Source organism: Enhydra lutris, unplaced genomic scaffold (genome assembly GCF_002288905.1).
Source record: "Enhydra lutris kenyoni isolate GAN:26980312 unplaced genomic scaffold, ASM228890v2 scaffoldscaffold17, whole genome shotgun sequence".
NCBI lineage: Eukaryota > Metazoa > Chordata > Mammalia > Carnivora > Mustelidae > Enhydra > Enhydra lutris.
In genome coordinates this window covers 32,417,647-32,439,468 of record NW_019154101.1, presented here as the reverse complement: position 1 = coordinate 32,439,468, position 21,822 = coordinate 32,417,647, and the positions used below count along the sequence as shown (strand labels likewise).

At 38.0% G+C, this 21,822-nt stretch overlaps 1 protein-coding gene across 1 annotated transcript; it reads right to left on the bottom strand.

The window, feature by feature from the left end:
- Nucleotides 1-8,436: 8,436 nt before the first annotated feature.
- On the bottom strand, nt 8,437-20,648 carry LOC111147578 (coiled-coil domain containing 28A). Its single transcript, XM_022503689.1, is given in 7 exon segments — nt 8,437-8,988; nt 12,495-12,517; nt 14,361-14,515; nt 17,443-17,606; nt 18,339-18,538; nt 20,396-20,561; nt 20,563-20,648. Coding segments are annotated over 7 exon segments (849 nt in total). The 3' UTR covers nt 8,437-8,933.
- Between the last annotated feature and the right edge of the window lie 1,174 nt (nt 20,649-21,822).

Sequence of the window (21,822 nt, the reverse complement as noted above, 5' to 3'; positions counted from 1 at the left end):
ACACACGTCAACTATCTGAAGGCTTTTTTTAATGTATAAAATAAATTACACATGGTTTGTGAATCCCTAGAAGACAAAATTAACAACAATGTATGATATCAAAGAGACAGATTTTGGATCTACCTAAGTGGGAAAACAATCACTTCAGCAGTATTAGCTGTCTCGGGAGGTTATGTCAATTACTGGAGATACTAAAACACAAACCGGATGACCACTTGTCTAGTGAGGGTTCCAGCATCAGAAAGGTCTAAGCTCCTGGGAGTTCCGTGGTGTAATGGTGAGCACTCTGGACTCTGAATCCAGAAAGGTCTAAGTTTCTAAGCAACCCTCTGTTACTATATATTCCAAGAAGAGAGGGAACAATGGGGCCCAGAGTAACTGAAGAAACTTTATGGGAGAGCCAGAAGATTTTGAGAATAAGACAAACATTTGCAGGTCCTCTGTTCTTACCACACTGGAGAGAGATGGAAGAGTGTTTTAAAAACAAATATCTTGGAAAGGCATGTACCAGATTGGGAACTATTTTATTGTATTGTATTTTATTTTATTTAATTTATTTTTTTTAGATTTTATTTATTTATTTGACAGAGAGAGATCACAAGTAGACAGAGAGGCAGGCAGAGAGAGAGAGAGAGAGAGGGAAGCAGGCTCCCTGCCGAGCAGAGAGCCCGATGCGGGACTCGATCCCAGGACCCTGAGATCATGACCTGAGCCTAAGGCAGGGGCTCAACCCACTGAGCCACCCAGGCGCCCCTTGTATTTTATTTTTAAGATTTTATTTATTTGAGAGAGAGAGAGAGCAGGGGGAGGGGCAGACAGAGGGGGAGAGAAAGAATCTCAAGGGGACTCCCCGCTGAGGGCAGAGCCTGACTTGGGGCTTGATCCCACAACCCTGAGATCATGACCTGAGCCGAAATCCAGAGTCGGATGCTTAACCGACCCAGGCACCCAGGCGCCCTGGAATAATTGTGGAAATACTATAATGACAACACTGAATTTGGAACCCCGTTCTGACTCTCCTTTCCCCCAAGTGAAGCTTTACAAGTAATTTAGCATCTGAGCCTCAGTTTTCTCATGTGGAAAGCAAAGCAATGCAATGCTGTGCCTTGGCAAACTACAGTGTAATAATGTGTTGTTCAGAGGAAAACCTCATGGCAATGTGGGAAATTAAATACCTCCTTCTGAATCAACATGAAATCAAAACAAATCCTTAGTTTCCTAAGATGCCCAGCTGTTGTTATGTGAAATCCCTCCAAGAGCCAACATAAGGAGTTTTGATTTAGCAAGTTCTTGAGATTGTTATTATCCTCTGTGTTAAGGGATCATTGAGTTACGTAACAAGCAGAACATTGCAGAAAGAATAGTCACCGTCTCTGTTAGTGGGTATAAATATCTGAGTATGGTACATCATATATAGATAGAGATACAAATATAAAGATAGAGATACAAATACAGAGATGGGGATTGGGATATAAATTTCCATGGGATTAGTTATATTCTTCTGAGATGTCAGTTTTGTGGATTAGTTATCCAACCCAGGGAGAAATGGCATGTTGGCAATCATTACTTCTTTTTTTTTTTTAAGATTTTTTTTTTTTTAGATTTTATTTATTTATTTGACAGAGAGAGATCCCAGGCAGGCAGAGAGGCAGGCAGAGAGAGAGAGAGAGAGAGAGAGAGAGAGAGATAAGCAGGCTCCCCACTGAGCAGAGAGCCCGATGCGGGACTCATCCCAGGACCCTGAGATCATGACCTGAGCCGAAGGCAGAGGCTTTAACCCACTGAACCACCCAGGCCCCCCTCATTACTTCTTTAAATTGGATGATTTCTTTTCATATTCCAGCATTTATAGTAGCTCCATAAGATATTAATAGGCTCTTCCCAGAAAAACAGAATCTGTGGTTAAACATGCTTGGGAAATGAATGATTGAACAAAATTAAACAAGTTTCTTTTTTATAAGATGTTTTGGACACCTAAATATGTTGATACTCGTGAATCTCCAAGAGGAGGAAACGATATGCAGCATTTCCCTTGTTCATTCTTTAATTTTTTTTTTATTTTTAAAGCTTTTCTTTATTATATGACAGAGAGAGACATGAGAGAGGGGAACACAAGCAGGAGGACTGGGAGAGGGAGAAGCAGGTTTCCTGCCGAGCAGTGAGCTTGATGTGGGGCTCGATCCCAGGACCCTGGGATCATGACCTGAGCCAGAAGCCGACCCTTAACGACTGAGCCACCCAGGCGTGCCTCTCTTGTTCATTCTTATAGGAGCCTATCATGATGTGTATCGGCATTGTGATATGATGATCATGGTGGTTATCTCATGCTGTGTAACAGAGAAGCCCAAAATTTAGGGGCTTAAAATAATGAACATTTATTATTTCACAGTTTCTGTGTCAGGAGTCAAGGCATGGGTTTACAGGGTCCTTTGGGTCACAGTCTGACAACCAAGTTTCAGATGGGGCTATAGTCATCCAAAAGCTGGACAGGGGAATGATCCACTTCAAGGCTCATTTCAGTGGTCGTTGGCAGGATTCAGTTCCCACAGACTACAGGAACAGGTTCTCAGTTCCTTGCAGGCTGTTAGCTGGAGGATTCCCCTCCATGTGAGCTTCATTTGCTTATTAGCTTACAAAATGGCAGCTGGTTTCCACTCAGGTGAACAAGTGAAAGGGCAAGACAGAGCAGGCAAGATGGAAGTTGGAGTCTTTGTGTAACAGAAGCGCAGAAGCATCACATTTTGATTAGTCAGAACATAGGTGAGCAGATGTGGTTAGCAGCCCACATTCAGCCTGTCAACCACATTTGTAAATAGTTTTATTGGAATACAGCTAGTCAAAATTATTTACATATTGTCTATGGTTACTCTTATACTGTAGCAGGAAGAACTGAGTAATTAGGGAGAGACTGTAGAGGTCACAAGCCAAAAATATTTACTACCTGACCCTTTACAGAAAAAGTTGGGCAACCCCTGCATTAGAAACAAGTCTAGCCCACACCCGAGGGGAGGGGATTCATGAGGGCATGGATATCAGGAAGCTGGGGTCATTGGGAGCCATTTTAGAACATGCCTACCACAAAATGCCTACACTGATTTGGCATTTGGCAAGTATTTGTTGAATGAGTAAGTGAATAATTGTTTACATCCCCTGATTTTCAAATTCAAGGGCTGAAAAGCAAGTTACAAGCTAAAACAAAAAGCCAAATTCCTTCACAAATTATTAGGACTTGACACCTGTGTCACAACTGTGACAATTATCAACTTGTGTAGATCTTATTAGTAATCTCCATCAAGATGTTAAATGAGGTAGATGGTAAAATAACCTTAGGACTGAATTAATATGTACATCTGACAGATTATTCTTTCACAACATCAGCAAATTGGAAGAAAGGGAAGGTTTTAGGGTGCTCATTTGGAATGTGAATTCTGGGGCAAGAATACTTCTTGTGAATTATGTTTACAGTATGGCAGTCCCTGATACCTTCTATCACCAAGAGCGACTCAAAACCTCAGTGTACAAAACCAAATTCTCATCCATTCTTCATCTTTTCTCTGTGCCCTTTCTCCTAGAGCCAAAATACTGTACCATGAAGTTCTTCCCTGATCGTTTAGGATTTCTCTTGTTCTTACACAAAGTAGCGAGTCACGTCTAGAAAAGTAAAGGTCCAGCCACTCCCGTGCTTATGGCCCAGGTGTCCACTGAATTGAGGCCCTAGCATGAGTGACACCAACTGGACACCCTTTCTTACCTGACCATGGAAAACAAGGGCTCTAAATGTTTCTGAAGTGTGTCGCAAGAAGGAAATGAAATTGGAGACCCCAATCTGTGGTTCTTCTCATTTAGAACTAGATCTAACATACATGCTGTTACAAAATCAAAGTGGGGAGGGAGCCGTGTGAGAAAAGCTATGGTTATTTTAATGTTTGTTTGAGTGGCTACTCTGACCTGCACTGTGCTAGTAAATCTCTTCCCCATACTCCAGCTCCTTCACTTCTCCCATTCACCCTGGCAGTTAGACGACAGAGGAGAAAGGCAGGGTAAAGAAAAGCATCCAACGTCAGACAGGGAATAATTGGTTATTAAGTTTAAAAATTATACTGGATTTTCCCTAAAGAGCGAGTGTAACTTAAATGGATTGTATGACTACTATGGGTTCATTTGGAAATAAAATTTCTTTTACACGGCTGACCATACAACTGGCTATTGATGAGGAAATCAGCAACTGACACTAGCAGTTCTTTGCTTAGCAAAAATAAAAGGGGGGGCGCGCAAGGTGGGGAAGAGCTTGTTGTGTGACAACCAAAGCCAGATTAAGGGTTAGGATGGCTGGGCAATTGGCAGCCCATACAGAGAGCTAAATTGTCACTGGGGTAAAGCAGAATCTTACTGCCATTAACTGTTTCCCTTGGTGATTTCTTACACAGCAGGAGACATGTAAATTCGCCTAGTCCTGCTCCACAGCAGGACTCAAGTGCTCAAGTGATTTGAAGGGAAATTAGAAACAAAACATTGTTCCCTGCCACAGAGGTACCTACATTTGAGTTCTCTTATGATCCACACATGCAAATTGTACCATGATTCATTTATTCTCTACAATTTAATCCCTTGAGCATGTTCTATATTTTCAATATTTCAGAGGCTATGCAAATACACTTTCCAAAATATGTACCTGACATTCCTTCCCTGAGAAACTTTTAGATTCTATGCACTGGAAAAAAAATTCTATAGAAAGTCTTCCTCTTGCATCATGAAGGAGGAATAAACTACTCAGAGTGGGGCAGAAACCCCAATTTAACCCCTTAAATATGCCTCTCAAGAGTTATCTGGGGGGAACCTGGGGGGTTCAGTTGGTGAAGTGACCAACTCTTGATTTCCGCTGGGGTCATGATCTCCCCTGAGTCCTGAGATAGAGCCCTGAGGCTAGAATCTGCTTGAGATTCTCCCTCTCCCTCTGTGCCACTCCCCCACGCCTGCTCAAGCATGTGTTCTCTCTCTTTCTCTCAAACAAATCAATAAAATCTTTATAAAAAGTTTCTGGTTCTAAAGATTGCAAAAAGAACCAGAGTACAAGAAAAATTTGTGTGATTAGTGAAAGACAGAAATAAAAGACTTCCAGATAAGTTAAATGTATTCAGGGCATGAAGAAACATGACTTATTTTGAACATAAAGTGGTATATAATTTTTATTAAATGCACAAATTAGTAATGGATAATGGAAGTGATGACATGTTTGGAGGAAGCCCACACTATTGGTAGCACAGGAGATGCTAAGAATGCCACGTTGTGAACCCAGACTGGACACGATCAAATGCTGGATTGGCTCACTGATAAATAAGTTTAAAATTATAAAATTAGGGGCGCTTGAGTGGTTCAGTCCTTAAGCATCTGCCTTGGGCTCGGGTCCTGGTCCTAGGGTGCTGGGATCAAGCCTGGGTATCAGGCTCCTTGCTCTGCAGGAAGCCTGCTTCTCCCTCTCCCACTCGCCCTGCTTATGTTCCTTCTCTGGCTGTCTCTCTGTCAAATAAATAAAAATGTAATCTTTTAAAAAAATAAGTAAAACTATGAAATTAGAGCTGCAACAAGCAGCAGCCATACTATTTAAACTCGTTCAGGAGAAATGAACAGTTCTGGCTGTTCTCAAACTTTCAAGTCTCTAATCCCTACTTTCTCCTTCTGAAATAAGTTTTAGAGCATGATTTTTGAGGTTCCCAAGGTGCACAACTGTCAAGACGGGCCTGAAAACAGTGGCCTGGGTTGTGCTGAACTTGGATAGGGATGATGTCAGGATATTCTGTTCTGATACGTATGGCAAGAATGTTTAGTAAGCGCAGCATGAATATTTTTCAAAAAGAAAAATATATATAAGTATCATGTCTTTAATTATTTGTCCTGTTCATCAAATCTTAGCATATTAATTGCTAGAGCTATGCAGTTCTAACCAGGCACCGTATTCACCACAGAGTCTGTATTTCTCTTCTACGCCCACCCACCACCGGACTCCCCACGCAGCCGGGACTCCAGGGTAGGAGAGTGAGAACTTGAGAACTGGCAGGAAGAGAGGAGTTGGTGTGAGCCAGTCTGGGGTCGAAAGAAAATCAGTGCTTTCCAAAGTGCTCAATAACTTGACTCCATTTCTATCCCAGATGAATGCTCTGGAGGAGGTTCAGTTCCCTTGCCACCCGCCCAACTCAAATCTACTCAGATTTTTGTTTCTCCCCAGAGTCACTGCAGGGTTTTCTGGATAATTGTCGGGCTGCGGAGGTTCTCAAGGTCATGGGGGGAGGGGGGGGCCAGTGTCCTCCTCAAAGCTGTTTAGGGGCTCCCAGGCGTGGCGAGGGGAAGCCCGGTGCCCATGGGGTCCCAAGCAGAAGATGCGCGGCCCAGAAGCAAGGGCTTTACCTCCCGGAGGTGGCCGAGGGACCGGGACCGGAGCGACTGCCTCCTCTTTCCACCGCGGAGTGAAAAGCAGGAACTCTAGCTAGCGGCCGCAGCGGGGCGCCGTCTCCATGGAGACCGACAACACCCTCCCCAGACTCGCACCCCGGCGCCCCCGCCTCGCGCACCAGGCCGCGGCCTTCCTGCGCCTGCGCGCGGGGACAGCTGGACCGTGTGCGCCTTCCCCGCCTGCCGCGCGCGGAGCCTTGCCCGGTTCCTTCGCCGTCCCCCGGGGAGCCTAGGGTGGGACCCCTGAAGGCTTGGAGCAGAGGGGCAGAAGCCGGGTAGCGGGACCTCAGCCAAGATGAGATGGGACGCTGAAGCCAGCAATATTAAGGCCCTGGGATGGGAAAGGTGGGGGATTATCTTTGGCAAATCCTCAGACTATTTTAATACTTATTATCAGTTTTAGCGTTATACAGGAGGAACCAAAATCAAAGCAAACAAGTTTATGGGATCTGGAAGTAGCACAGAATATGATAAATGGCTTGCTCTGGCAGTATTTTTTTTTAAGTAATTGGTAATTAAAATTTGTCTACAGAGAATACGCAACATCTATATAATATATAATTTTGTTCTAATACAGTTTTGTTCTAACCCAGGCACCTCTTTTTTTTCCTGCTGCCTTTAATATGTTTTCGTATGAGAGGGTACAAATTAGGTAAGCTAAAATTTTATTACCTGAGGCCCCCATGGGGCTCCTTGACACAAAGGACAAATAAACCAAATGAATAAACAAGGTCAATTAGATGCTCTGTTGCTAATCCACAGGAAACAGCTTTTGCTTTACTCTGTCTCAGGACCCATCCAAGAAAAACACGTCACATGGCAAAATTTCCTTTTGCTCTGTCGGGTCCTGAAATGCTATTTGCCCACCCTGGAATCCCTGTTTTTGCAATCCACGTGAAAAGTTTAGAAGATTGTCTTTAACGTTCTGCTAATTTTCTCATTTTTAAAAGGGGTATCAAAAAGACCCACTAGATAAGTCGGTCAAAATTCTTTGAACTCAGAATGCCAAAAATTACTAAAATCAAGATTTGTATCATTCAATGACTTTCACTCTCCCACCCCCGAATAGGTGCTTGTTTCTCTATCCTGGAAACAAAAAGCATGGGCCTCTTCTAAAATGTGAAGGCAATTGAGCTATGATTGAATAAACATAATGTGGCATATCTACACAATAGGATATGATCTGGTTATATATATATATATATATATATATATATATATACACACATATGCCATATATATATATATAGTGCTGATCCATGCAACAACACAGATGAACCCTGAAACCCTGAAAATATTGCATTAAAGTGAAAGAAGTCAGTCATAAAAAACCATGCTTGATTCCGTTCATACACAATGTCCTGAATTGGCGAATCCAGAGACAGCAAGTAGATTACTAGTTACAAATGGCTGGGGGGGTTGGGATATGGGATCTTTTCTTTTTGAAAAAATGGAAGTGATGAAAATGTCCTACAATTAGATTATGGTGATGGGTGCACAAGTGTGAATGCAGTAAAAACCACTGAGCTGTACACTTGAAAAGGTGTATTTTATGGTGTACGAGTTAATTATTTCAAAAAAGCTGTGTAAAATGGGCAATTAAACTGATGATGTTTGCTGTGTATTAGTGGTGTTAGCTGTTGTGATAAGCAACTTATACACACCTTTTTACTTTCTCCTCATAACCAGTACAAATTGGTTATTAATCTCATTTCTAGATGAAAAACAAAAGTTAAACCCAAAGAAACCAAGTAAAGGTGCATGAATAGAAAGCTAAGGGGCAGAATAGGGATTCAAATCAAGGTCTGACTTTAAAGCCCATGCTCTTTTCATGACTGACACCAATACTGAAATGTGTACAAGGCGCAAAATCTGGAAGAAAATTACATAACCCAAAATTTTATAAACACAGTGTACTTTGGAGGATGGAAATCTTGTATCCCCAGATTGAAAGACTACAGGGCTCTTCGAAATAAAACAATAAAGACCAATGTAAAACAATCACTTTTATTAAAAATAGCAAATTTCACAAATACTCATTTACCGTTTTGTTGTCGCTGGCCACTGGAAAACACCAGTGTGTGTACTGATTGTCTAACGTAAACTGCAGCGGGGGGCTGCCACAAAAAGCCTGGGCATCATCAACTTATATGCAACATGGGAATAAGTTTGGTGAGCTCAGGAAGGAGAAACCTTCAGCCCTATTATTAACATTCTGCACAATGCATTTCAAGTATAACCCCCATAAGGCAACAATGGAAAGCATAGCAGCACAACCTGATTAAGCCTTCAACAAGGCCGAGGCTCCAGTTAGGATGAATAGCAGCGAGTCAAATTTACTAAAAGCAGGAGTGAAAACAATCATTGCACTGGCACTTTAATCACTTTATTCCTTATTGTGGAAGGTGATTCTGCTACTGGATTCAGCTGGGAAAGTAACGAATGCTGCTCCTCTTCAAGCCACAAGAAAGCAACCACATGTCGTTTTAGCTGGTAGAAGTATTTGGAACATCTTGTGCATCAGCCAAATGTAACTTTTGTCTGAGTTTATCATTAAGAAGATTTTCATTCTGTAATGAGGACTTCTTTTAAATTATGGGAAATTACACTCAGGAGCTGAGAAAAAGTTACTAAAATAAAGGAAATATGTTTAAAGGGCAAGTGCCTATGTGGCTGAGAAACCTGAATGTAACCAGACAATTTTTAAACAAAGTTATATATATATATATATATATGGTGTATAGTATATAAAGTATATAAATTAGAAATATATTATAATAATATACATTAACATATCAATTAAATAATTATTATAATTACATATAATTATAATTATATATTACAAATATATAATTATAATTATATATAATTACTATAACTGTATATAATTATAATTATAAAATATATTAATATAACTAATATAATAATAATATATATTCTTATATAAAGTATATAAATTATACTATATCTGAAATCTGAAGACTTAAAAATAGTCACTAAATCAAGATTATGTTCCAGGTTCTAGTAGAGCACAGAATTATTTTAATGTGGCAAGAATTATTTTCACGGTAAGGGACTAATAAGAGGTAAATATGAAAACTTCTCAAATGATAAAAAAATCATTTCTCTATCTAATAAACACCATTATTATCTCTATCTAATTAAATTAAATTAAATTATCTCTATCTAATAAACACCAGTTTATTATCCTTGGGAAAACAACTTCTTTGTAAAGGTCAAAAATAAAATTATACCTTGAAATCTTTTCTTATAATCTTCTGAATTATTCTTAAAGAAGATTGGAAACAGGATGGAATTCCTGCAGATATTATTCCCTTTCCTTATTATCATTGCCTTTCATCTCTCTGTATGATCCACCTGCTACCTATTTTTTCAAGACCCAATTCAAACAATGAAATGAGAACAATTCAATGTTAGCAAGACACACACGGCAGAAATTGCTAAAATACATAGACATGAGTATTGCCAAAGACATTCTCGTCCAGTTGGAAAGCTGAGATTTAACATACACAAAAATCAACAGAGACTGAAATAGGCAGAATGCTAGTCTGAGGTACAAATAAAATGCTTTATGGAAGTGGACAGCTTTGGTGTTATTTGATAAGGGAAAGGGGGAGGCCAGAGCAACTCGAGGTAGGAAGTACAACCTGAAAAAGGCATCACAGTGAGCATGAACATGATGTCTTCTTTGATATCCAGAGAACCAGCTTAGCAGCAATGAAAAATAATGAAAAATATAAGAGGATATGTAGGTTGTGATCATACTACTGAGAGCCTTTAGAAAGTCTGACATGGTAAAAAAATTAGTCTAAAATAAGAATGGCAAGATGACAGTGATGATTTTAGGAAGAATTATTTAGTGGTGTCTAAAGTCTACAGCAGCACTGTCCAAAAAAAAAAAAAAAAAAAAATATATATATATATATATATATATATATGTACTACAAGCTACAGATATAATTTTTAAAATATGTTTTACACTAATATATCAAAAAACTATCATTTCAGCATATAATCACTATGAAACATATTAAAATATTTTATATTCTTTTTGTAACACTAAATCTTTGAAATCAGATGTACAAATTATAGTTCTAGCACATTTCAATCCATATTAGCTATTTCACCTGCTCAGTAGCTACATGGCTAATGGCTGCCATATTAGACAGTGCAGCTCTAGAGGTGGAACAGAAGAAATTTGAAAGGTTAGGGAATAAAGTGATGAGGGTGAGGAATGAAGAAAGAATAAAAGGCAGAGCTGATGATGCCTGAAAACTAACTATAATTAATAAATGGCAATAATTTCCTGCCCACATCCAGGTTCAATGGCAGAGAGTGCCATGAGTAGCAATGTCTGGTATAGTCATAGAAGGAATTTAAATAATCTTGGAGACTGAAATAACAGAGGCAACTGATGACAGAGAGGGAAATTAGAAGGGGAAAGTCTGAATACAGAGAGAACAATTATTACAAATGAGGAAACTAGGGTTGCCAAACTTTGCTCAAGGCTACACACCTGCTTACCAAGATTTGAAACCAAGCAATTCAAAGCCCATGCTCTTGTAGTCTATCATGTTGCCTTGTTCAACCGTGGTGACTCAATCAAGCCAAGTGGTAAGATAAGTAAATCTAAATGTTAAACAAAAACTCAGAGGATAGGAGATACTGCTGTGTCATATGCATAGAAAGAATATAAAGCATAGAATAGAGAGCTCAGAATGAATATAAGGAAAAGAAAAAAGAACTAGGAACTACTACTAAGAGAAGCCTCATAATTAACTCATATCTAATCCTCAAATTAAATCCTTCTTGGTAATGATATTTTACATTAATGTCTCCCACAGTTTATGTGGCTTCTCAAAACCTTATTTTCTTCATCTGTAAAATGGTAAGTATAATACCACATACTTACAAGGGTAGGACCAAATAAGAAAATGCATGTAAAGTCCTTCATAAAATACTTGGCAAGTAGTAAGTACTTAAGATTAATGATTTTTATTACAGGATTTGTATATACCTCTCTAATTCTTCACTGTTGTTACTGCATAATTTAGCTTTTTTTTAAAAAAAGATTTTATTTATTTGACAGAGATCACAAGTAGGCAGAGAGGCAGGCAGCGGGGGGCGGGGAGGAAGCAGGCTCCCCACTGACCTAAGCCAAAGGCAGAGTCTTTAACCCACTGAGATACCCAGGAGCCCCATAATTTAGCATTTAATAACAGTATATGTTATTAACAATAATGGTTATATATATATATATTTTTTTTCTACAGTTTGGAAAATTTCATATATACATCATTATATGTAGCAATTACCCCATATTACAGAGGACACTCTGAGATGTTAAACAACTTACCCAAAATTAGTATCAAAACCAAATTTCAAAAATAAATCTCTTGACTCCACAACCAGTATCCTTTTTAGTATCTCATTATTTAGTCCAAAGGGACTAAACTCTCAAATTAAATGATTTTATAGGCAGAATCATTTCTTACTGTTTTTATATATCTCACATTGTATCTGCGTCTCTGTCCAGAAATACATTTTGTATAGTTCCTGAAATAATTGCTCCAAACTGAAATGTCAAAACCTGAATATTTTACATATGCCTTGGTGCTTTCCTTTAAGCTAATCTTATAATACACTTTATATATGCATGTAAAGTGTTCTATGTAATGAGAGCAAATTAAGTATGGCATTTTATGTCCACATATCCAACTGCTCTTTAACTTAAGAATCCAAGATTCAAAATAATTTCTATGGCAATAGCCTAATCCTCAATTCTCCTGATTAATATTTTTAAAATTTGTTTTAGAAATCCAAAAACAACACAAAGCAAAGCAGAACAAACCAGAAACAAACAAAATGGCAACATACAAAAGCAACTAAAAATTCCATTTGGAGACCAAAGGGGAAGAGAAATGGCTCCAGTAAATAATAGTAGGTATCCTTGTTCACTTGATTGAGCTATTCACTGGAGTTACAATGTGTAAACTTTTCACTGTTGATATTAGACAAAAGGATACATGGAAGAATTCAGTTCTTCTAACTGTAACACAAAGAAACAAATTTAATTTTAATTTTTATAAGAAAAATATCTTAAGTAGGTCATGTTTACATATTTTAAAATAAACTATTTTTCATTTAAGCTTTCTTTAAAAGAAAAAGTAAAATATTGAAAAAACTTTCCAAAAATTTTCAGGCTAGGAAATTCACTTATACAAAATAATTATAAAGTACCTTTAGCATTTATTAAACACATATATGAGAAGAGAATGAAACCAGATAATAAAAACTGGAGTTTTATAAGGATTCTTAAAACCATGAATAATTATAACATCTCTATTAATAGTTTTAAAAAGTTGACATTTTCATGATCAAATTCCTTAAAACCTTTGTAGATTACAAAAAGATTTCACATATCATTCAGTTTTCAGGATGAGGTAGAATTAATCACACCTATTTTACAGAAATGTTACAGAAACAAAGTTATAGAAATGTTAACTAAATTGACCAAGTTACACAGATGTATCTGAAATGCAAACCCCAGACTAAACAAAGGCTTTCTGGTTTCAAATTCAGTGTTCTCACCATACCACAGTCACTTTCCTAAATGTACTGCAAAACAAACCTGTATTTATTTATTAAGAGGAACTAGTAGAAGGAAATACTTGTAAGACTGAACATAGTAGATGTAAAATAAACACACAGGCTTGAAACATTGAAAGTATGGGCATATCATTTCCTGCACATTTCATTACTCAAAGGATAAAGAGAAGGAACAGAAATTAAACATTTTTGTCATTAGTGAATATGGAAACTATTCTGAAACTAAAGTACCAATTTTTCTTTTATTCAAAATAAATGTTTAAAGAGACCAATTTCATTAATACCTTTTAGTAGAAGAACCATACGTAGTGTTATAGATGGGATTATGTCCTCCCCAAACTCATACATTTTAGCCCTAACCCCCAATACCTCAGAATGTGAGTGTATTTGGAGATAGGGTCTTACAAAGATGGAGTAAGTTAAAATGAGGTCATTAGTGTGGGCCCTAATCCAGTATGACTGGTGGCTTTATAAGAAGAGGAAATTGGGACATAGGTACCCACTGATAAAAGGGGACTGCCATCTAAAGATGAAGATGGGTATCTACAAGCCAAGGAGAGAGGCCTCAGAAGAAACCAGTCCTGCTGATACCCTGATCTCCATCTCTGGGGCTCCAGAACTGTGGAAAAGAAACTTCTAGGGTAGCCAGTCTATGGCGCTTTGTTACAGCAGCTGTAGCAAGCTGATACACATAGCACATACTAAGTTACCTTAAATAGCAAATACAGTTCTGTATTTAGAAATAAGTGACCACTAGATGAGTGAATAACATAAATGTATACATCACATCAGGATCTTCTATATATTAAGATCTTATCATATATGGACAGAAGTGAATCTTTCACTTTTAGATTTGCCAGTATTCTCAGAATATATGCTTAGATGCAAATATGACAATTTCTTTGAAATATATTTCTTTTTAAAAAAGGGTAGAATACAACATGTGTGAAACTTGAAAATACTACATTAAGTGATAGAACCCAGTCATAAGGAGCCACACATTGAGTGATTCTCTTTATATGACATATCCAGAATAGGCCACATCCACATAGAGAGTAGATGAGTGGCTGCTAAGGGATGAAGTGAAGGGAGAATTGAGAGGGATAGGGTTCTTTTAGCGGGTGATGAACATGTTCTGGAATTAGACAGTAGTGATGTCTGCAAAACACTGTGAAGATACCAAAAACCACTAAATGATATACTTTAAATGATTAAAATGATGAACTTTCTTTCAATAAAAAATTTTTATGATAGAAAGAATAAAGAAAAAGAATTCCACTCACGTCAGACAGAAGCCTGTCCAGATTGGAGTCACTGGCTGTTTTTCTCTTATCCTCAGGAAGTTCCTCTAACTCCCCATAGAGCTCCAAATTCAAGCGAGCTAATTTCTCCTGCATTCCCCGAACATGTTCCATCTGTTCAATGGAACATTCATTTCCTGGGGGAACATCCCAGAACATTAATAAAGATTAGGACAGTTCAAACTAAAAGCCTTGAGGAAAAACTTCTAAACTCAAGGTGCTCACAGGAAATTAGCTTTCTTTCTGTGGTGAATTACATTGGTAATGACTGCGTATTTTCTGTGCATAATCACAAATCAAATCCTGTTTTGACAGGAAAACAATGATAATCTAAGAAACAACTGTGGGCACTGAGAAAATCAAATAGGAAAGATTTTCTGCAAAAAACAAAACCATTCTGTAAAAAACAAAACCATGACTCAGTTGGTGCAGGGTTATGAGTACAAGCCCAGTGGTGGGGGTGGACATAGCTTGAAAATAAAATCTTTCAAAAATTAAAAGAAAAACGAAACAACTAATACCCAAAATCATCCCTTAGGTAAAGAAAGTTCTTTTTTTCGATAGTAATATCATTTCTAGAAGCAATAGCGTCATCTAATCATGTTCAATTTGACAACTGCCATTTGAACTGAGTGACCTAATATTTTATAAGAATGAGTAACCTTGAGACTCCTATAAGAACTTCAACCATGAAAAAAAAAAACTTCAATCATGAATCATTTTGCCACCAATTATATATGCCTCCTTTAAGAAATAAAAGTGAAAATATTTATGAAGAATATTATGATGCATGAGAAACACAGTGTAATATTCAGTTGTATACTCAGTAATGCAAGAGAGCTTAATTGCTGAAGGACAGGTTTTACATTATTTATTGACCAGAGTTCTCTGAGGTGGCATTATCATTCAGGGCAGCTAATATATATATATAGTACATGATATATTACATATTTCATACACTTTACATATAGCCTCTACATCCTCTTTTTTTTTTTTAAGATTTTATTTTTAAGGAATTTCTACACCCATTGTGGGGCTTGAACCTACATCCCTGAGATCAAGAGTCACATGCTCCACTGACTGAGCCAGTCTGGTGCCCCTTGTCTCTACAACCTCTTGATACTAAAGTTTTTTCCTAAAAAACCTTGGTTTTCTCAGAGGTATACTATAGCTCAGCTAAAGTTGAAGTATAAAATATAGTATAAAGTTGAAGTATATATCTTGAATCAATAGGAATTCATGTATATTACACTATAATTTCTTCCAGCCAGCTTTATATCATCTTCATAAATCGACAATATTATGTTGACTACTGATAATTTTTTTTTATTTGACAGAGACAGAGAGATCACAAGTAGGCAGAGAGGCAGGCAGAGAGGCGGAAAGCAGGCTCCCTGCTGAGCAGAGAGCCCGATGCAGGGCTCCCTCCCAGGACCCTGAGATCATGACCTGAGCTGAAGGCAGAGGCTTAACCCACTGAGCCACCCAGGCGCCCCAAAATTATCAAAACTGATAATTTTGAAGCTAGTTACAGCTCTTTAAAAGTCATCCTTTAAAAGTCAGATATTTCTGAGATATTTAAAAGCCTGATATCTCTGAGAAAATATCTTGTATTTCCTTTGTTTTTCAACAATTAGTAGTAATCTGGAAGGTCAAGTGGAAGAAATACCCCAAGAGAGGGACGTGTGTGTATGTGTGTGTACACATGTATAGACTGGCACACATATAAATTCATCAATTTTTAACATACATAGATAGAGAGAAAAGAGGGGGACAATATGGATTAAAAATATAAAGAAGCAGAAATCATAAGGGATCCAGGTGAGAACCATGAACCAACATGAGAACAGAAGCTCCAAAAGGATAAAAAGGAACAGATGGAGGTGGAATCAATTAACAGAAAAAATGCTCCTTTAGATGAAAATGAGCTGGTAGATATGAAGGGCTCACTGATCCCCAGGCAGAATTAATGAGAAGAGTTAAAAAAATTCCAAACATTGACCCCTCCAGTGTCATCAGCATTTTATGAAAGAACTCTTTTCTCTGAATTCCACCAGCAACAGGTATTACCAGTCTTTTAATTTTGCCAGTCTGCTGGTATGAGGTGGGATTTATTGTATTACTATTGCATTTGTGGCCGTTAAGCAGCTGAATTGCTCTTTGTAGGACCCCTACCCAGTTTTCTATTTGGTTATTTACCCTTTTATTGCTGGCTTCAAAAAACCAGCACGTATGCTGATGACATTTATGCATTTGTGTGAGATTCTTCATGTGTGCGTCCAATAATTTTCAAACTGCTTTATACAAAATACATGTACATAATTTTATCAGGCAAGACTAATAAGGCAAGTTGCAAACTGAATACAAAAACTGACTACATACTTTGAGAACTCATATTCAAAACTACCTACTCAGAGTTCTTAATGGGACAATCAATTAACTGTTCTCTAGATTCATGAAAGAACAAGAAAATCAGATTCTTCAAATTCAAAAGTAAGGAATGGTGGACAAAAATTAAGTTTAGGCTTAAAAGGGTAAATAAAAATGATCCTGAGACTTTCCCAAACCAAAACATTAAGTCTCAACTATTTAGCTGATGAAGAATATTTTTTATTTGTTACTTTCAGGATCGTTATTCCATAATAGCAATCCTACGTTAACATTTCAACCAACCCTCCCTTCTTAAAAAAAACTTTTTCCTGGAGCCTGGGTGGCTTAGTTGGTTAAACGTCTGACTCTTGATTTTGGCTCAGGTCCTGATATCAGGGCTGTGAGATGGAGCCCTGCATGGGGCTCGGCACTGGGCATGGAGCCTGCTTAAGATTCTTTCTCTCCCTCTCCCTCTGCCTCTCTCACCTCTCTCTCAAAAATAAATAAGTAAATAAATAACCCTTTTTCCTGAAATTTTAGAAGATAAATTATAAACCATTACAAATGAAATCTAGGGTGATTGCATTTGATGCCTCTGGACTCTATTTTTTAAATAAAAGAAAATGATACTTTTAAAAGAATAGGATGCAAACATCTTGAAAAGAAAAACAAAAGGGAAATATCTATGGCTTGCCGAATGCTTGAAGTTTTCCAGAGTGGAAATCATTCAAAAGGCTGAGAAGCCCTCTCTCCATCTCCTGAACGTCTGAGACGTCGGTGAGGAAGGAGTGCTGAATAGGAGTCGGTTGTGCACCTTTTCCTTCTCCACCCTGAGGTCTGGTCTTTTCTTTCATCACTCTGCAAAGATGATGCAATACAAACATTAATTGTATATGAGTATCTTTAAGAAGAGAGAATTATGCATATATAAAGTACACATAAGATACATGTATTATCTCGCTTTCCAAATATCTAATACTACAGAATACTCACATACATACAGCAGTATTATATATCACACTTGAACTTGTTGCTCCTGTTTCCTTTAGAGCCTCAAGACAAATGATGGTCACCAAATATTAATAATGAGTTACTTCTAGGTGGTTTTAAATTTCTTCTTTGAACTGTTCTTGTGTTTGAATTTTTACAATAAATATGAACCATTTCTATGACAGCAATGAAGCCACCCTTTTTAAAAAAATAAAATTACCAAAGCACACTCAGCTTAGTTTAAAAAAAAAAACACAAAATAATACATTATATGTTCATTAAAAAAAAATTAAGTACAAAAAAAAAAAACCCTGTATATTTTGTTCCATTTTCTGGCTAGTGCATCAACTTTGTCTATTTTCTTACTCAGTCTATTTTAATAGGAGACTAAGTAAGAGCCTTCAAACCAATCATTCATTCTGCATGTTCTAATCCCTACACATTGTAACCTTTATAATTTTTTTTCTAGATCACATATAATATGTGCTTCAACTGTTTTGAAAGTTAAGCCAAGAGAAAAAAAGTGTTATAAGAATTACTGGATTTAGTATTTACCTTGATAGCATGTTGCTGTGATATTATGAAAGAAAAAAAAATCACCTTTTTAACTTTGGTCGCTGTGAAGTTGACTGTGATGCAGGATTTGAAAACCCTGTGCTTTTACTAACTGGAATGGCATTTTTTTTGGCATTAACAACCTGAGTAGAGTGGGCACTAAAAGACTTAGGACTCCTCCTCTTCACTTTCCGTTCTTCCATTGTTCTAAGTTCCTTACTGCACCAAGGCCAGCTTCTTAAAACCTAAGGAAATACAGCAAAATGATACATACAGGCTAGAATATGCAAAATTGAAAGGGGTTTAAAGACCCACTTCATAGGCTGATACCAATATATCAAGAATTTCAGAGGTCATTAGATAAAGTTAAAATAAGAAGCCCTTAAGTTTAACCTATTGTGCTGTATATACAAAAACCCTAAGCAAAATTGCCAGTTAGAAATTTTTTTCACCATTTTTTTTTATTCATTCATCCCACAAATATTTACTCGTTTTCACCTCCCAGTTACTATTCTGAGTATTGGGAAAACGGTAGTTAACATGACAAAGTCCCTTTCCTCAGAAAGCCTGCATTATAGAAGGGGAACAATACATTAAAAAAAATAAACAAAATAGCCATGTGATATTCTCAGCCTGACTCAAGCTCTAGATGATCTTTAAATCTCCTGCTAAAATCTGTTCTTGGAAGAACCAACTAGATTTAAACAGATGTGTAAGTGAAAGGAGTATCTGCATTTTAACTAATAACTAGAAAACTTATTTCAACCACCAAGCAGAAACTGAGTTTCTGCCTAGGGATAATACTGATTCTAGTTCCTTGATCAACTGAAGTTCTGTAAAATTAAACTTGTTCCATGACTATTTTGAATATATTTTCTCCACTTATTCCCAAGGATACATGAAACTGTATTATATATGTTTAGGTTTGCTAGTATCAAAAAAGTTACACTGTGAAGTTCCAGCTGGCCTTACCATAGAGAACACAGATCCAATCTTTTCCCTTTACTTCATGTACTTACCAGCTTTATTTTCCTAACAGCCATCTATCTAAAAATATCCTTCTATATTTTCTTTTTACTTATGCACACTATTAAATTCTTAATTACATTGTTTCATGTATCGTGAGATGAGAAATTTACATGGCTATTTACCTCATCAGGCTGTAAAGTGCCTTAGCAGTATTAGCCCTTTTTGTGTACATTGTGTTGAATCTAACTATGCTAAGACCATACCAAAAGATTCAAATCCACTGATTACACTCCTAACATAATTGAGAATTTTGATGAAACCAGATTTTTTGCTATTGTCTAAAACTTGGTGCCACTAGCACTGGAATTTAAACCATTTCAGCTCACTTGGCTCAGGCTGACTCTATAGACAATTATAACTGGAGATATGATACTTCTAAAGAAGTAAAGGTTTTCAAGGAAAGGCTATAATGACTAGCCTTTAATTCCAGATACCAAGTGAAAATTCATTCAAATCCTGGCTAACAGTTTTTCCTTTAAGAAGCATTTTTAGTAACAGAATAGGCATCTTTGCACTGTTTCAGCATGCAACACAAATTAAATGGAATTTTAATAAGTAACTGAACAGAGACAATGGGTTATTAGTTCTCCAAAGAGGTAAGCATCTGTATAAACACATAAACACACTAACCTTTGATTTAAATGATGCTAAAACATATTTGGTGATACGAGAAAAAGAAAGGGAAAGAACCCTACGAAGTAAAGTAATGCAAATAAACCAACAGTGGTTTAAACTACGATGTACCGAAGGGCCAGGGCTTGAAATCTGTTTTTGGAAAGGCAAATCTCTGCCCCAAGAGAACCAAAATCTTTCCTGTACACCACGTAGCAAGGAAGGTTTTAGAGAAGGCCTTCGCAGACTGCTCACAGTTACTCACACACGGGTTTTGATTGCCAGGAACCCACAGCCTCCAAACAGGATTACTAGGAATCCCTCTTGACTTCACCTCATTCCCCTTCCCCAGTCAGCCGCCACGGTGACCCTTCCGCTCCGCGAATTGAGCAGTGGCCAGGATAGTTGGTGAAAAGGGCCTAACGCGACACTGCCAGAGCGCTTTTGCTTCCACTTCATACCTGAGGAAGGAGAGGATCGGGGTCCTCTTTCTCAAACTGCAAAGACCCCGAAGCCTCCGAAGCCACTGCCGCAGCTGCAGCCGGCGACGCTACTGCTGCAGCTTGAGCCGGGGTCACATCCCGGACCCTGCCGCCTCACAGTCCCTTTTGTTTACGGAAATGACGTAGGAGGCGGAGCCTCCGTGCCCTGGAGGGAGCCTCGCCTCTTCCTGCCCCACCACTGTGGCTCGCGTCTCCGGCCTTGGAACCTCATTGCTTCCACTGTCCTGCCCTCTGTACTTTAGGTGGACGTGGAAAGGAAGACTTCATAGCTGGGCTTTTATTTTGGGTTCTGTGGCCCAGAAACACAGAGGGCTAAGGGATGGTGGTACAGGGAGGAACGGGAAACTCAGCCCCTTTTCTGGAGGCTGCCCCGCCCCCTGGGTGAGTGTCAGTTCCCACGCACTACAATTCCCAGCAGGCTATTCGAGCAAGCCCGGAGGCGGAACCGGAGTGTCGCCATAGCAACTGAATCAACTACCTCGCCGGGACGTCTCAAGGTAAACCAAGTTCAACTTGGAAGGCAACGTGAAAAGCCATGCTTCTGTCTAAGGACCCTAGGCCAAGCCCCTAAATGAGATTTTATTACTATCAAAAGCTACTAAAAAAAAAAAAAAAAAAAAAAAAAGCTACTTTGTTCAGGCCCGAGATTGTGCTGGTTTAGAGACAGTGTGTGAGAGCCACAGAGGGGCAATCTGGAGTGTTCTTTCTTTTAATTTTTATTTTTTTAAATTTTATTTAATTTCAGTTAACATATAATGTATTATTAGTTTCAGAGGTAAAGTTCAGTGATTCATCAGTTATATGTAACACCCAGTGCTCATTATATCCTGTGCCTTCCTTAATGTCCATCACCAAATTACACCATCCCCTCACCCGTACCCTCCAGCAACCCTCCGTTTGTTTCCTTTGATTAAGAGTCTCTTATGGTTTGTCTCCTTCTCCGATTTCATCTTGTTTTATTTTTTTCTCCGTTCCCCTACGCTCCTCTGTTTTGTTTCTTAAATTACATATATGAGTGAAATCGTATAATAATTGTGTTTCTCTGGTTGACCAATTTCATTTAGCATAATACCCTCTAGTTCCAGTCATGTCTTTGCAAATGGTAAGATTTCATTTTTTTTTTTTTTGATGGCTGAGTAGTGTGTGTGTGTGTGTGTGTGTGTGTATAGGCCACATCTTCTTTATCCATTCATCTGTTGATGGACATCTGGGCTCTTTCTATAGTTTGGCTATTGTGGACATCGCTGCTCTAAACATTGGAGTTCAGGTGCCCCTTCAGATCATTATGCTTGTATCTTTTGGGTAAAGATCTAGTAGTGCAGTTGCTGGGTCATAGGGTAGCTCTATTTTTAAATTTTTGAGGGACTGCTATACTCTTTTCGAGA